This window comes from Galeopterus variegatus, unplaced genomic scaffold (genome assembly GCF_000696425.1).
Source record: "Galeopterus variegatus unplaced genomic scaffold, G_variegatus-3.0.2 Scaffold3015, whole genome shotgun sequence".
NCBI classification, from domain to species: Eukaryota; Metazoa; Chordata; class Mammalia; order Dermoptera; family Cynocephalidae; genus Galeopterus; species Galeopterus variegatus.
This window is the reverse complement of record NW_007729126.1, coordinates 117,550-135,300: the sequence shown is the minus strand read 5'-3', so window position 1 is coordinate 135,300 and position 17,751 is coordinate 117,550. Positions and strand designations below refer to the sequence as shown.

General features: G+C 39.0%; 1 protein-coding gene across 1 annotated transcript in view; it reads left to right on the top strand.

Annotated features, from left to right (window-relative positions):
* The window catches only part of CDON (cell adhesion associated, oncogene regulated), a 62,030-nt gene extending 48,827 nt beyond the window's left edge, over positions 1–13,203 (top strand). Inside the window, exons 19-20 of the mRNA XM_008583723.1 lie at positions 11,710–11,984; positions 12,597–13,203. Coding sequence (XP_008581945.1) covers positions 11,710–11,984; positions 12,597–12,760 — 439 coding nt within the window. The 3' untranslated portion in view covers positions 12,761–13,203. The remainder of the gene's footprint in view (positions 1–11,709; positions 11,985–12,596) is intronic.
* The last annotated feature ends 4,548 nt before the right edge of the window (positions 13,204–17,751 follow it).

Sequence of the window (17,751 nt, the reverse complement as noted above, 5' to 3'; positions counted from 1 at the left end):
TGATATGAGGATGAATGAGAGCATGTTTGAGTGTTGGGAGGGTGGGAAACCACCTGTGTGTATAGTAATGTTTTATCATAGTAATATTATTGAAATTTTTCTACCGGTTAGCCAGTGGGTTTTTTTTTTTTTTTTTAATTCTTAATTATCTTAAGATTTTAAGAATCTTAAAAGTACATATCACTCATAATATTTCATACGATAGAAATATATGGAGTAATAGGTACATTTAAATTTTGACAGAAATTCTTAAAATCTTAAGATAATTAAGTAGCCATATCTTGCTGTCTTTTAATTTTTTTTTCAATTGTAAAAGTGATATGTACTCATAATATTTCATACGATAGAAATATATGGAGTAATAGGTACATTTAAATTTTGACAGATAAAACATTAGGAAAGCATTCATGCTGCCTCTGTGTCTATTAATTCCAAAGGATTATCAAGCTTTTGGTCATATTAAAGCTGTGTCGGAAATCTTGGTTCTTTCTTTTACATAATGATGGCATTGGATTTCATGGTCTCAGAAGTCCTTCTCAGCTCTAAAACTGTATAAATAATCAAATTGTATTGTAGTTAGTACATGAAATAAGTGGAGTGTGGATTGGAGTTTGGATATTTCATTATTGACATGGGGGTTGACTTATATATTTAAAATGAATGAAAAAGTTAAGGGTTGTCTCTGGGAGTTATTGAAACCAGACTTGAAGAAAGATCTGATCAACTATAGAATTAAAAGTACATTGTTTCAGCATGAGTTTGGAGAGCTGCAGAACAAAAGCGTTGACTTATATATTTAAAATGAATGAAAAAGTTAAGGGTTGTCTCTGGGAGTTATTGAAACCAGACTTGAAGAAAGATCTGGTCAACTATAGAATTAAAAGTACATTGTTTCAGCATGAGTTTGGAGAGCTGCAGAACAAAAGCAATAAAGTTTCCTGGAGATTTTTTATTTACTTAACCTGTCTTAAGGTTTCTGTATTAACAAGAGCCTATTTAGTGTACTAAGATTTACTTGCTACATATTTAAATTCTATATAAACCTACTTTTGAAAATGATTATAACATTGAAGCCACATTTTTGTCCTGAGCTTGTCATAGACTTTACCACAGTTTATTAGGGAACATGCTAAAGAATTGTTAAAGATGGTTCATCCACCTGGTAAGTAATCAGATGGATTTAATGATAACAAATGGTTTTGCCTAAATACATAATGTTTTCCTTTATGGTCTTTGTGGCCATTGGCAGATCTTGACACTCTGTAGACATTAGGGTGGTATAACCTCTGTCTAGGAATAAGTAAGCCTGGGCTTTGCTACTGCTTAAATCTGTGATCTTGGGAAAGTTATATTATGTCTGTGAGGCTATCTCCTTTCTGAAAATGGAAGATTGTCCTAAGTAATATAAGATTGCTCCCAACATACTCTGATTGTAGACTCTGGCAATTTCCTGCCAATCACATCGTTATGATGAGGTATCAGTACCAAAAGTACATCCCGTTTCCTTAAAAGCATTCAAATGACCTCTGCCATCTTGCATTTGTGGCCATTTGTATGAGTGAGCGAGTGAGTGTCTGAGTGTATAGTATTTGAAGGTTTATTGTACATGGTTTTTTCCTTTAAGACCATTGACTTAAATTAATTTCTATTGATTTTCAAGTTAATGACTTCCTGCACTTCATGTTTGTGAGTTTTAGTTATCTGGGAACTTAGGTGAATTCTCTCCAGCTTCTCTTTCTCCCTGGCTTAAATTTTCTTCTTGCATAAGAATCTACCTGTTCAGGGTAGATTCTTCACTTGCCTGCTTTGTGTCCAAGGTTAGCCAAATGTCTCACCTGGCTTCCAGGAGCTATTGTGTGATTTTGATACTTAATAATTGGACAGATAAGTACCAATAAGTACCTACCTTCAACTCTGGAAAACTGGAATTATGAAATTTCAAGCTTTGAACTCTTAACTTTGAAACTGAGAACAGGTATCTCCTCTCAAGATCAACAAATGTCAAAATTTGTAATAAGCTTTGAGTGCTGAGAGGTAGATGAATTATGATTTATTCCCAAAATATGCAAAATTGTGGTCAATTTACACTTTTAGAATATTGACATATATTACTAAGAATGAGTTTGCAATTTGTAATGCCAGCTGAAATAGGGTGTACATAAAAAGAGGCATGCTTTCAGTGAAATTATATGAGAGCTGTCAAGTGGGCATTATAGAATTTTTGACGATTCAGTCAAGAAAACATTTACTGAGTACTAGCCAGGCACTGGGATAAGTTCTGAGGTATTTCCATGTAAAAGGCATTATAAGAACAGTCACAGAGGTAGGAGGGATAACCTTTGCATGAGAGTAAATAGTTGAATCCAGTGGCTCTCAAACTTTAGCATGCATTAGAATCACTTGGAGCATTTGTAAAAACACATATTACTAAGCTGTACTGCAATTTCTGATTCAGCAAATCTGGGGTGGGGCCTGAGACTGTGCATTTCTAGTGAGTTCCCAGGTGATGCTTTGAGAACCTGGAATAGTTTGGCTGGAGAAGTGCAAGCAGAGAATCATAGGATATAAACTGGAAGACTGGACTGAGTTTATATGCTGGATGACCCTGCATGTCAGGGTTTAGTAGTTTATTTAATACACATGTATTGTGTGCGTACCATGTACTAGGTTCTAACCCAAGCCCTACCTTCAGAGAGCCCACAGTCTAATAATAGTGATTCTCAGAGCTAGGGATATAGTGTGTAGAGTTTGAAGAAGCACATTGAATCTTCTAATTTTATGTTGAAGGAATAGAAAATATTCCGGTTGTTTCTGTTATATTAAGCACAGAAGGGTATGAGATTTTTACGGTAATCAAAAGGGGACATGAGTTAAATGTTGAGGAGCCCTGGGCTTATAGCATCATAATTCTCGTGAAGCTTTTTGAGAACGGGAGTGATCTGTTCAGAGATGTGTTTCGGCTTGGTCAATGGTAGCAGTACACAAGTTGGACTAGAGAGAAGAGCCAGGTAGACACTGCTCTAATGAAGGCCTTAGCCATCACGCAGGGGGTGGGGATGGAGAGGAAGGGATGAATGAGATTGCTGAGTTGGAATCTTAAGGGCTTGGCCACTGACTGATAGGGATCTAGAAAAAAGAAAGGTTCCAAATGCATAGAAAGTTTCAAATGTGGATGACCTGGCAATTGCCAGGGCAGTAGTCATAGAAATAAGAAACTAAAGTGATTCATTGAGGAAAGATGATGCATTTGGTTTTGAGCATTTAGAGTTCAAGTACCAGTTATGTCTTAGTCAAGGAGACAGATGAAAGTGCTGGTCTTGGGTAGATTGGGACTATGATACAGTTTTAGGAGACCATTTGTATCAAAGCAATAGAACTTAAAAATGGGTGAGATCACCAAGGGAGATTGCAGCCTTGGCTGATTGATTATTTTTGTGTCTTTAATTATTCGAGGTATTTATTTGCTTTTATTTCTTACCTGCTTAAAGTGATTAGACATTCTTTTTATACAAAATGTCAACTCTTTCAGTATTTTTTGCTTACTGCCTTGATGTATCTTCAAAGTATAACAGAGATGGGGAAAGGAGAGTGATAAAATAAGGAGAATGAAGAAGAAAAAGAGGATTCATTCATTTGTTCATTCAGCAAACATTGGGTGAAGGTCTGTAGTGTGCCAAGCATCGAGCCAGGTGCTGGGGATATAGTAGTGAGCATAGCAGGCATTGCCTCTGCCTACGTGGAGCTTATAGTTTGGTAGGAGAGACATAGCTTTTTAAAAAATAACATAAATCATAAAAATTAATCTGTAAATAAAACTGGATGCTTTAAAGGAAATGTAAAGGATGTGTTAGAGAGGAAAGACTTCCCTAAGCAAGTGATATTTTTTGGAGCTTTGAAGAATTTGTAAGATTAGGTAAAAGGGAAGGAGATAGGTTTAAAGCTTTCCAAGCTAAGGGTTCCATTTATGCAAAATCTCTAAAGCAGAATACCTGAATTCTCAAAGAACTTAAAGAAGGCTAATGCTGCAAGAACCTAGTAGGTGAAGGGTTCAGAGTTAAAAGATGAATTAAATCAGATCATTCAGATTCATGGCAAGTCAGTGAATACTTTAAGCAGAACAACACTGTGATGAAATTCAGGCTTTTAAGACCATTCTGGATGCAGTTTGGAGAATAAATTGGATGGGCAACAAGAGGATCACCAGGGGACCAGTTAGATGGCAGTTGCAGTAGTCCTGATGAGAAATAGTGGAGTAGGGTAGTTGCAGTAGATATGGAGAGATGTAGATGGGTTTGAGAGATTTAGGATTTAGAAGTAGAGGGGAGGTGTCAAGACGGTGTCTAGGTAGCCGGGTGCAGTCATTGAGCTAGGTAGGACACGCTGCAGGAGATGAGGAGAAACCATTTACCTTAGTGTACTTTTGGGGTCAACTTCAGATCCAGCGGTGCCCTATCGAGCTCACTTTTCTTATTCCACAGATATTTAAGAACTGGTGAAGTCTTGCTTAGGGCCTTTTCTGTATGGACTCTTAACCTGCACTCTGCCCTGCCACTCCAGGTTTTTTTCTCTGCCTTCTCAGGTTTAAACCCAAAAATGTGTTTCTTGGAGTGGGCTTTTAGGAAAGAAGTCATTGCCAACTTTCAGCCCATGTTATCATCCCTCTATTTTAGTAATAACTGTTTGGAGAGAACACTCTGCCTTTATTGTCTAAACTGGAGTAGTGATGTGAAAAATTGAAAACAGGTAAGAGGGGAGTGTGCACTATAGCAGTCTGTGGAGAAGTTTTATTTCATTTTTGGGCTTTCATGGCATGTTTCAAATGACTGCCTGCCTCACAGTGTTCTGTTAACTTGGAACGGAACACTTTCAGGTTTTAAGAATATTATGTAGTAGTTCACTATGAACAACTAGAAAGACGCATGTTTAATGCAGCTTTGCAGGGAGCTAGTTCCCCTCTACTAAAGACTTACTTGAGAAATCCTTGTGCAATTGGTCATTTCAAGAGTTAAACAGATTTTAATCAAATAAATCAAAAGCTTTCTACCCATCTCTTCTCTCCTCAATTCAAAAGGCAGCAATGCTGTTCTGGATATGTAATCAAATGTGGTTTGTCAGTTGCTTGGCTAGTTTAATGGGAGGGAATTGACATTAAATCTAGCCTGTTCACCATCAGTCTTTATAATTTGTAGCGAGGACACTGATGTAAATCACAGATGAAGGAACTGAGAGGTCCCATCAGGAACGAATGAGAAATTAACTTTAAGGGTCCTAGAGAGACTGGAAATGAGCAGGAAGTAGCTCAGCAAAAATCAGCTTGGAAAAATGTATGTAATTCATCTGGGAAAAAAGTACAAGCTACATGGCTGATAGTCAAGAGGAGAAATAAAACTATTGGGAATAGTGTTTTAGAAAACAAGGACATTACAAATGATTTCCAAGTTTTTGTATGATGATAACCTTCAAAGTCTGTGTGATTTCACATGGGAGAGGGCGTTTTCTCCACTGATGTCAGACATACTCATGAAAATAGTGTGTAGAGATGAATCTGAGAACATTTAATTATAGCAGTAGCTCTTTCAGGCCTAGGGCTTGATATACCCAGTTGGTTTGTCTAGTACACCTAAACTCTTTCTTCCAGCTAGTCAATTTGTTCTGACTCAGTCCGTCTCCTATTTCTGACCATTTAACTACTTTAGAACTAGCCATAAAGCCAAAGGAAGAAAACACATAAAGCCTAAGATTCAGCTTCTCTTCCATCTGTGGTAATCTTTGTACTTCCCTAAGGAAAATAATTCAGATCACTCTGTCTAATTTTTAAATTAAAAGATTTTAAAAAATAGATCAGTACCTTGCTTTTTGGGAATGTTATATATCACTCCAAATCCCTTTTACTTCTCACACAGGAACCAAGGACCTGTTGTCAGGGAGTCAGGGAGTAGTGCTTTTGCTCTTCTGTTTATAAGCTTGTGTGTGTCACATTGCCATGCTTGCTAAAGCATGCAGTCATTGTCACCCAACTTTTATTGTCATCTTTTATGTGACAGTCACTGATAAAGTAATTCCCGAAAGAAAACTCGCATTAATTTTAAAAAATAGATCAGTACCTTGCTTTTTGGGAAAGTTATATATCACTCCAAATCCCTTTTACTTCTCACACAGGAACCAAGGACCTGTTGTCAGGGAGTCAGGGAGTAGTGCTTTTGGTCTTCTGTTTATAAGCTTGTGTGTGTCACATTGCCATGTTTGCTAAAGCATGCAGTCATTGTCACCCAACATTTATTGTCATCTTTTATGTGACAGTCACTGATAAAGTAATTCCCGAAAGAAAACTCGCATTCTAATGCTGGGTCCTTGCAGCATCCAACAGAGTGGACAATGAGAATGGAGGACAGCCATGGCCCTGGATGAATGTCATCAGGGTTCCGTTGCATAGTAACTGATAAGATTCCCAAAATAAGGGCTAGGCCAGCAAAATGGGAGAGACACAGTGGCAAGAGGAAACAGCAGGGGTGAGCTGAATGTTAAAACAAATCAGCACCAGATGTAACTTTTTCAGAAGTCTCAAGAGCAGATGAATGCAAATAAGTATCACACATCCAAGAAATTCATGGATAGAGTCCTTGCCCTCCAGGGGTAATCAAAAGAGGAAACGTAATGCCACGTTTCCATAATCATCTAATCAGAGTAATTCCATACATAGCCATGCTTAACAAATACTCAACTGTGTGTTCAGACATGGAATGCTTCTCTAGAAAATATTTCAGAGGTGCCGTATGGTTTTACAGGAATATCCAAAATATGTTTAGTCAGCTACTGAAGCACCCTTTTCTTCCAAGCACAATATACTACTATTCCAATCTCTTATTTCCTAGTCTGTGCTATTCAGATTGTTGGTTAAAGAATATTCTATTGTTTTTTTATGATACTATAATAGTCATTTTCCTCAGTCTTATAGATTGGTCAGATAGGCTTTTCCTATTTACCAAAAGGTTCTTAGTAAACTAACAGGTTCCAGACTACCTGAGTTCTTACAAGACAGCATAAATTTTTGTATGCCGTAAAATGCACAGAGTCCCATTTACTCAGTGTTTTGTTTTGTTTTGTTTTTTGTCTTTTTGTCTTTTTCTGTGACCGGCAACGGATCGCAACCCCCAGTGTCACCCCCGTACCGGACCAGGACCGGCAACGGGATTGCAACCCTCGGCGTTGCCCCCGCTCCTCGCTCAGCCAGTGAGCGGGAACCGGTCCGTATGTGGGATCCAAACCCTCGGTGGGAGCGCCTCCGCGCTTCCCAAGCGGCGCACTGTAGCAGTGCGCCACCGGGCCGGCCCTACTCAGTGTTTTTAAACTTAAAATTAAGTAGTTTCACTGGCCTAAGGAAAGCTCAGTGAAAACTTTTACTTTACCTTAATTAAGGTAACAAAAGCTACATTTGAAAAATCACTTAAGAAGCCTAAAATAGTGAAATTACAAACTATATTGTATAAACTGTGAAATGTGCATTGCAAAAGCATCTTATTGAATGTCATGTATTTGCAGACATTTGTCTTATTTTCTCTTTTACTATGTAGCTTCAGGTCTCTTAAGCTCACATATATCCAAATATTATTTTTGTGATCATCTGATTGCTGTAAAAGTTTTAATTAAAACATTATTAGTAAAAGAATTGTTTTCATGTGCTATATCTATGTTCAGGACAGAGATTATATTCCTTTTTATGTTGATGCATGTAGACATCTGGAATTGAACTAAAAGTAGTGTGACTGAATTATTTACCCTTGGTTAGTTAAGTGATTAATTGCTTGTGATTACGAGTTAAGATTCAGTGTACTAGAAAATTGTAAATCAGTGTAGTTTATTATGCTGACATTCAGCTTATCACTTTACGAGTATAACTCGAATTATGATATTACTATCAACACCATTGTGGTGATTGAGAGTCACAGTTCAGAATAAGAGTGAACACGGCTATGATTTCCTATTTCACTTACGTGAAAAACATGCTAAAGAGTAGGTAATGGGAAATTACACTTTTCTCTTGCTAAATAGCTGTAATTTCTTTAAAAACATATGTATATTCAATACATATATCTTTATAAGTATAAAGTCTGTATCAGCACACTGAGTACCACATCTTATACGTGGCCCTCTGTCTTCTGTCTGGCTCACTCCTTCAGTCCTGCCGCATCGATATAACTTTAACTGTTCGTTACGGTCAAACTGTTGGGCTGCCCTTAGACTTCACTCAATAATCTCATTCTGCAACTTTGCTTTAAATTAAAGAAAAGAGCAGAAAAAAAAAAAAAGAATCTAAAAGGAAGAAAGCAGGATTTGAGGCATCTCATTGGTGAGTCTTCATTGTTTTGTTATATCAAAATTATGAAATTCATTCATTTTACATCTGTATAAACAAATTATTAATTTATAATGTTTTGTTTGTAGGGAACTTCCTGGTTTTTCAAATTCTGGCAAGTATTTTTTTTCTGTTTTTCTACAGCTTAATTTTACCACTTTTCAATGAAAACTTTTCTTTCTGATCTGATACTTCTTTGTCTTTTAAAAATAGGTTTCTAGAACCTTTGTATTACCTCCAGATTCTTGCTGAGAAATGGAACACGAAGCCAGAAGCTCACTTAGTCTGTGTCGCACCATCACTCGTGGGGGATTTCATTAAATACCTGACTCTGCTGTGTGTATTATTGTCCTAAGAGCTCTGTCTGGCACTGAGGACAGTCATCACCTGTCCTTCAAGAGACTGAAACTTAAGTCAGACAACTTTGAAGCTGACAGATATTAGAAAAACCATACAGACAACAGGATAAATATTGAACAAGGACAGAAATAACTAATACTGTGATACAGGAAGCTAACGGCATAAGTGTGTCAGTTCATTCCCACTTTAGCCTGCATGTCTCGTCCTCCTATTGGGTGAAGATTGTTATAAGGTACTTTGACTAATTAGCTTAGTCGTTGCTCCTGGATAATTAACTTACTTACTTGAGAAAGAGAGTATTTAAAAAGTGTGATGTTCTAATGTTTATTTATTTTATTTTATTTTTTTTTGTCTTTTGTCTTTTTCCGTGTCCGGCAACGGATCGCAACCCTCAGTGTTGCCCCCGGACCGGACCGGGGACCGGCAACGGGATTGCAACCCTCAGTGTTGCCCCCGTACCGGACCGGGGACCGGCAACGGGATTGCAACCCTCTGCAATGATTTGTTTACTTGTCGACTCCTCCACTATGCTGGGAGCTGGCATTCTGCTGTATTTACCTTTGTATTTTCAGTGTCTGCCACAGTGCCTGACATTTGGAAGGTATTCAGTAAATGCTTTTTGAATAAAGCATTCTTCTAGATAAGGCTATTTATATAGATAGATAATACTCATTAAATTCTCACTAGTGGTAGTTTGAATTCAGAAAGGTTTCTTCTCCCAGACCGTGTCCCACATTTTACCCTATTTAGAGTCTGTACATGCCATGCGTTGAATACATTCAGAGGGATTTTTGGGTTCCCTGAGTATTGGGAGAGTAGAAGAGACTAATAAAAAAATACAGGAAAGGAAGACACGGATAACATGGACATTTTTAAATGGCTTTCAGGAGATTAGTGCTCACCCTTTGAAGTTCAAGGTTGAATAAAATGTTCAAGAGAACGAATAAAGAATGCCATCTTCTTCTGGAATCATGACCTGTCTACTCCAGTGCTCTGATTCTGGCTCCAACGAACTTCTTTTTTACATCAATGCTTCCTGCAGTTTTTATTGGCTTAAGGCATGCATGGGGACACTGAGGTCATATTTGAATCAGGCATATATTCTTTGTTTTATTACTAAAAGTAAAGATTAGCCATATTAGATAATACCATACTCAAATTATTTTGTACAAATGAATACCTGACATACTTCACTTTTATTTTAGATGCCTGCTGTCTGCATTCCATTAACTATATAGTGAGTATACATACTTCTCTTTTTGAAATTGAAGTTGGAGTTATTTAAATTAAGGATTTGGTTTACTGACAGTTATCTTATTCTTTTTCAGGTTCATATCTATCTTCATGCTTAGCATTTGGTATTTCCAATAACTTGAGCCAACAGAGCTTCTAGTAACAGTTTCGTGGACTTCCTTTTACTAATGACATATGCCCCAGAAACATACCATCCCATGTTTAAAGGATGGAAATCCAAAGAATTCTTATCTTTATTTCCTAACACTACCTAATTCCAGCACATTACTGGTTAGTCCTATGTATTTCATGCCTAATATGCCCAAATCAAAGCCCAATGCACTGTCATCTCCAAACTTTTATTACTCATAATTTTAGAAATAAAAAATGTATTTCTGAGGCTGTGGCTTCCTGTGATGATGGAATAGCTTGATTATCAACAGATAGTAATGATAAAATCTGAACAATTTGAGGATTGGTGAGTAACTAGAAGCAGGTAGAAACTGAATGACAATCTACCCTTGAAAGACAGTGTGTGAGATTTCTAAGTTGACAGGTTTTTGCCTGAAAGCATTTCCCAATCTTGGGCAAGGACCCAAGCAGAAGGTGTCAGATGACTGAGTTTGGTGCCAACAGAACAACCAGAAAATTAGAGGGAAAATCCAGTAAAAAAAAAAAAAAAATACATGTGAAGAAACAGGAAAATGTTAATACTTATTCAAGGAATGATAAAGTCAACAGAAACAGATCATGAGATGACCCAGATGTCACAATTAGCAGACAGTGACTTTAAGCAGCTACTATAAATATGATAAAGTCAACAGAAACAGACCATGAGATGACCCAGATGTCACAATTAGCAGACAGTGACTTTAAGCAGCTACTATAAATATGTTCAAGGACTTAAAAGAAGATGTGCACATATCAAATGAACATACAGGGAATTTCAGCTGAGAAACAGAGACTGTAAAAAAAGACAAAATGGAAATTCCAGAGCTGAAAAGTACAATAACTGGAATGGAAAATTTACTGGATGAGCTTCACAACAGAATGGAGACAGTGGATGAAAGAGTCAGTGAACTAGAAGATGGATCAGTAGAAATTAGTCTGAAGAACAGAAAAAAAAAAAATTTAACACACCTTAGGTGAAGGCAGAAAATAAAAGTCAAGCTGGATGGAAGTGAAATACTCAGTGCTAATGAATTCTAATAATTAATTCTGCAATGGAAAAATAAAAAACTCTTGGATTTTGAATGTCTAATCATTGTAGTGTTTTCTCCAACAATGAAAGGGAACATATCATTTGATTTCAAAGCAGTGGGTTTTTGTTGACTTTCATAAGATGATTTATCTCATATGACCAAAAGTTTCTTAGTTTCTGTCCTATCTCTTCTTTCCCCTCATTTCTTCCAGTGGCTAATGGCCCTTTCCTTCTGTGTGCTATATTTGGGAGCCAGTTAATAATGAAATTTGAGACAACATCTGACTGTGGCCTAAGACAGAGGAGCATGTGGGATAGGTCATCATATAAGTTTCCATTCTTACGTGGCTGGCCTTTTGATACATTCTCCTGTCGTTTTCTACTTTCACTGTAATTTTTGAGTTCTTGATATTTAAGACATAGTGAATCATTTAGTTCTTTCTAAGCATTGTTCTTTCTTAATTCATGAGTACAAAATAACAAATGATATCTCAGAATAAACTTATTTTAATTATCGATCTCTCTATACACAATTCTGTTTCTTTTGATTTAAACTCTGCAGGTGTTTCACCAAGACCAGCAGCACTTTCAGCAGCAGCCCTCTTCCTGTGGTCCCAGTGGTAGCACCTTATCGTCAGGATGGTTTGGAAATGAGGCCCCTCAGTCACATGAAGATGCCTGTATGTCTGGCTTCCACAGTCCCCAATTGTGGCCAATCACCTGAGGAGAGTATTAAGGACAGTATGGCACCAGTACCTACTCAGCATCCTTGCTGTCAGGACCACGTAAATGACATCAGCCCTGATCACACAGAAGATACAGCAGAGTTCAAAAGAGGTACAGGGAGGCATAAACAACCTTATGTTTCTAGATAGTCTTCAGTTAGCTAAGAACTGTGTCAGGGCAGGCGATGCTTTCAGAGTTTTCTCTCTCTGATCAGTTGACATGTTTCTTAAGAGACTGGGCGGGGGGTGTTGGATACTTCCAGAAAAGATGGGACTAGATAAAGGATTCTTTGAAATTCTGTTATTATTCACATTCTTCATCTCAGGCTGTTAATCCCGTTACACTTTGGAACTTATATCCAAAGAGGCTTTAATTCTGTTTGTTCCCGAACAGAAGACTTGCTGGAAGAATGCATTTTGTGAACATGAGCCCCTTTCTCATTTGAGCTGGTTCTGGAGTTGCAGCCTTTCTTTAAGGTGGTTATTTGGGGGCTTATAAGGGGTTTGTTTTAATCCTCTGATGAATTGCATAACTATTCATGAGAACTCAACTTTATTTTAAACCTTTTAAACCTACTGTCTCCCTCAAATTCAAACCAAACATAACCAGGCTCTACTTTCGCTCATTATTCTTTCTTTATTGCTCAAGGTAATATTTTTAGACTGCTTTGTAAAAATCAGCATTTATTATTTTATAATGCTCCCAAACTTTTCTGTTTTTCAGGAGACAGCTGTGTTCATTCAGAAACAGAGAACAAAATTTTAAGTTGGAATCCTCTTATTTTGTCACCCGTCTCAGAGGACTGTACTGAGAAGACAACCTGGTCTCCTCCTGGCACTCCTTTGGACAGCTCATCAGGTGTCCTTCAGCAACCCCAGGAAACCTGAGGATGTGCAAACGACTGGTTGATTAATTGTGTTCCCACTTTAAGCCAATAACTGCACAGAACAGGCCTGGGAATGAACTGTCTGAAGCACATTCATTCATTCATTCAATCAGAGAAAATCATTATTTATTTTTTTTCTAGTAGTAATGTCATGTGAATGTATCTTAAAATGTGTGCCCTTTTATATTATTTATGCCTTAAAAAATTCCTTCGTCCCCTCAGTAGGAAACAACCTTGTTTTACATAGTTTTCAATCTTCTGGAGAGCAAAAGGATCATTCCATGTTTTCCAAAAACCTCAGTGACATAAGATCCTCATGCAAAGGATCTAGTCTGTTGGCTGATTCAGCTAGGAGGGAATAGCATAGGCCATTTGAGGTTTGTCACCGGTCACTTTTTCAGATGGAAAACTGTCTTTCAATACTGTTATCAGACTCTCTGAGAACATTTTGAAATCAACTACAGGTGTGACTAATGTTTATAATAGCAGATCTGGCTGATGAATTTTATAAGAATGCCTTCCACAGAAGTGATAATGTGACCTGTTGACTTACCCTCTAACTGCACATGGGTACAAGTAATGTCCAGTCTTCTAGGCACTAATCATAAGCAGTGTTGTAGACAGGGTAGAGTGTAAGGTCTAGTTGAATTCTTGCAGTATGCAAAAAGGGAACCAAGGCCAGAGAGAAAAATAATTTCTAGGCACTAATCATAAGCAGTGTTGTAGACAGGGTAGAGGGTAAGGTCTAGTTGAATTCTTGCAGTATGCAAAAAGGGAACCAAGGCCAGAGAGAAAAATAATGCCTTAATGCCCCACTGCTTTAAAATTACATGAATTTATAAAATGGTCACCGTGGGGCTCCTTTTGACTATTTCTAAGCATAGGAACAAAATTAGACTTTAAAGTGGCAGCTTGGAGAGAAAGATACACATTTTAAGAAGGGAGGGGAGGGCTCCAGGGGGCCCATCTTGGAGGAAACCCTTCAGTCTATTCCGCAAGCATAGGAACGGGCTCATGGTGCAGAACACCTGAAAATAGTCATTTTCTTACTGCCAGCATGTACAACAGCCTGAAAGATGTGTGTCCGAAAAGAGTTAATTTGGAGGAAAAAGGTTTTTTGTTTGTTTTGTTTTTAATTTCCTGACATTTTTTAAGAATGTCATCATTCTAAACAGGCACCTAAAATTTTGGTCAGCAGAGCATATGTATCACAGTTACTGCTGCCTCTGAGTGACAAGGACATTTGCAGCTGCCTTTGGAGGGCTTTTCTTCTCCACATTTAAAAAAGCAAAAAAACACTATACATATTTCATAGCTTGAGTCAAGCTTTAATGGATCACTGTTCTTTTTTGGATTGTGCATCCATTTCGGGAAAGAAACAAAAAATAATTTTCTTTATGTAGAGTCAAGCAGGTCTAGTGAAAAAATTTTACAGTTTCCCAGAAGTTGCAATGGAATAGAATAGAATGCTATGTTAATCAACTTTCTATATAAATGCATCATTATTCCCTTACATATGTCTATATATTTTATAAATAGAACTGTTAATGAAAACGTGCTGTTCAAGCTGGGCCACTAAGCAAAAGTTACTTCCAGTAGAATGTAGTGACTATAACTTCATAGTCGGGTATTAGGGATGCAATGAGCAATTTCTACATTCCACATGTCCATGCCTGTAGTATACTGGATTTATTCTTTGTGTTGCTTAGACGCAATTAGCTTTGGAGGGAGATAGCTGTGTCCCTTACTTCTGTGACTAGCAAAGGACAAAGTCTTAGTACACAGAATATGAAAACGCACCCTGTGTCTGCCAGTCAGGTTACAGCCATGCTGTCACAAAGGGAGTTATAGAAGACTGGGGAGTAAATGTCCATAGGCAGTCATTTTGATTCAGGAAACAGGTGTATTAGCATGAGCCTTAGGTCATAAACTGCTTTTAAAGATTGAGTTTGTATATGGGATTTGTCCCTGAGGAAGAGAAAATGGCTTTACCTTTAGGGCAATCTCATTGTGGACTGCTTTATTTATATTATTAGTAACGCTGTTTTAAGTGTTATCCTTTTTATTGTATTTTATTTATAAAAATGCCTTTATATATTGAGATATATAAATATATATATAATTACCTTTATGTTTAGGAGTTATGAGTTCTCCCTAAGTGTGAGTTGCTCTGAACTTTTATATCCTGCACAGTCACCAAAACAGTCCTACCTAATGTCACTCCACCAGGAAATAAGAGGACATCGTACACCATGGGAGGTAGCACTAACCTTTGTTGAGGAACTGCTGTGTACCAGGCACTGTGCTCGGTGCTTGTTACTGTTATCTCATTTAACCCTCACAACAAATCTACAAAGCAGGTGTTAAGATGCTTAAGTCACGCAATGAGCCACAGAGCCCAAATTAGAACCCAGTTTATCTGGAGCCATAATCTGCTCCTACCACTTTTGCATACAGCTTTCCAAAGGCATGGGGGTTCACTCTTGATAGGACCAGTGCCATTATGTATGCTGTTGTCTGCCCCTGCTGCGTAACTCCCCTGAGGCTCTAACTGCAGCCAGAGAAGCTGTGCTTTGACCTACATGGGCAGAGCTCTTTGCTTATTGCTTAGTCTTCCAGCATCCACGTTTCCCCCTTTGATGCCCCTCACCCCCATCTCCGCCCGGGAATTTGATCTCCTTTCAGCCCGGTTATCATGAAATTGGTCAGGCCTCTTCATGTTCCTTCTCGTTGTAGAATTGTGTGATTCTTTGTTTTAACATTAAGCTTCCCCCACTTCCATGATATCATTTCACTCTCTGCCTGTATTTTCTTCTTTCAGTAATGCATCGATAGTCTGGTGTAGGTGCTGTACAGGGTACACGTTAAATTGCAGTGTTTTAAATGTTTTGATGTGGTCTTTTCAAAAAGCATTTCTTTCTGGGTTTCATTTTTGTCAAATGAGTCTGTGAAGACCAGTGCATCCATACTGGGCTGATCATGCCACAAATCTCATTCCAGCTACGGTACTGCCGAGAAGTTAAGTGTATAATTGAATTTCACCTGTGTTGCTCTCTTTTAAAGCAATGACTTCGAGATGCATGTTTTGTATCATATTGAGAAGTATGTTTTATTTTCCTTAAAATTGTAATGTCATGTTTGAAATTGTACATACTTTAAATGATGTAGCTTTGACAGGTTTTATTTGGTTGATGACTTTTATATTAAAAGAAAGTGCTGCTTTCATGTGGAGTAGCCTGTGAAGATGGGGATACTCAGATACTCTTGTTTGTGCAAAGCTGCTTATAGTTTGTTTTTAGGATGGGTATTATGTCTCACTCTGAATTTCTTTGGAACCTTCACCCCTGTTCTCCCCTGAAAATCTCCTGTGTATACCCAAGAGCCCAGTGAATTAATCCCTTCTGTTCTGACTGCAGAGATCAAGGCCCTGAAGGAGCAGGATCTTGGGGGGGGGTGTTTTATGGGGAGGCTGAGAAAATACCTGAGCCGAGGATCTGCAAAGAGGCAGGAAGACCTCCTCAGGGTCATTTAGCATTTCTTTGGAAGGAAGAAAGGGTGAGAGAGGAGGTTGAGGAGAAGCGGAGGCGTAGTCCCTCCTCACACATCTGTTTTTTGCCTTTATATATCTACATATTGTTTGGCAGCTCACCGGGATGGTGATCCGAATCCGTGACCTTCATGTTAGAAGGCTGCACTCTAACCAACTGAGCTAACTAGCCAGTCTATTTTTACCTTTAACCTAGGCCATCATCTGGATGAACTCCAGGCTAGGAATTTAGCCTCCCCAAGAAGACGCTTTGTTTTACTGCCCTAAAATATCAAAGTTCCTAGGCTGCTTTGACCAGAAAGCCCACAGAGTCATTTGCATCGGGTGTGGCCCTTTTGTATTTTATTTCCCATATTTAAATAAGCCTTCCTTCAACCTTGGCCCCAGCCCTGAGAGCTTTGAGGGAAGCTGAAACCCCTTTTCTAATAAAGTCTAAATTTGTGAGAACTGAAGAAGCTACTTAATTTTCTCCCAGTTTTCTGTCTCCTTCAGGCGCCACTCTCCATACTGCTGGCAGATCATCCCTGGCTCTCTTGCTGTCTCTTCTCAGCTGAGTCCCCTGCAGAGGCAGCTGTTCTAGTCAGTGGAACAAGCGCTCGTTTGTGTTTCACCCAGATCTCAGGCACACACACAGGCTTGGAGCCAGTGAGTCATGCTGGCAGCTGACAGTGTGACTTTGGAACAGCCCCGGTCCTTGCAGCCAGGGCTGGTGTTGGGAAGCTGCCTCTGGAGCACCTCTGCCCTGTGTCTCGTTGGCACAGACTCCTGGAGTCTGCCCACTGCAGAGTCGGCGATATTCCGGAGCTGCAGTGGAACGCAGGGGCCCGTACCGACTCACTTACTCTGCCCTGTGTCTCGTTGGCACAGACTCCTGGAGTCTGCCTACTGCAGAGTCGGCGATATTCCGGAGCTGCAGTGGAACGCAGGGGCCCGTACCGACTCACTTGCTGCTTCCCACCAGCAAGGCCTGCACTGAGCAGTCAGCCTCTCCCTGTGGGAGCTGTGATTCAAACAATCTCTATGCGGGAGAACATTGGGTATGATTTATTTAGGAATTTCTCAATCCACAGACTTTTGTTTGGAAGCAGCTAGCTTGCTTACACTTCCCTAGCACCGGCGGTGGCTCCCAGTGCCACCTTTGTCACTTGCTGTCTGATGCCTGGTGAGCCTTTCCTCTGGTCTTGCCACCTCTGTCTTCCACAAGTCGGACCAGGACTTCTCTTGTAACCGTCACTTAGGGGCACTGCAGCTAGACCTTGTACCGGTTGTAAAGACTGGGTGTGAAGTGAGGAAGGGGTAGATACTGTCTTAGCTACCTGGGTTTTAAGACCAAAGCCTGATGAGGGGATCTTTCTGCCTCCCACCCACGCTCCCTAAGGCTAGCTGCACCTTCTTCTTCCGGCCTCATGGTGTTGCAGTCACTGTGATGGTGACATTTACTGGAG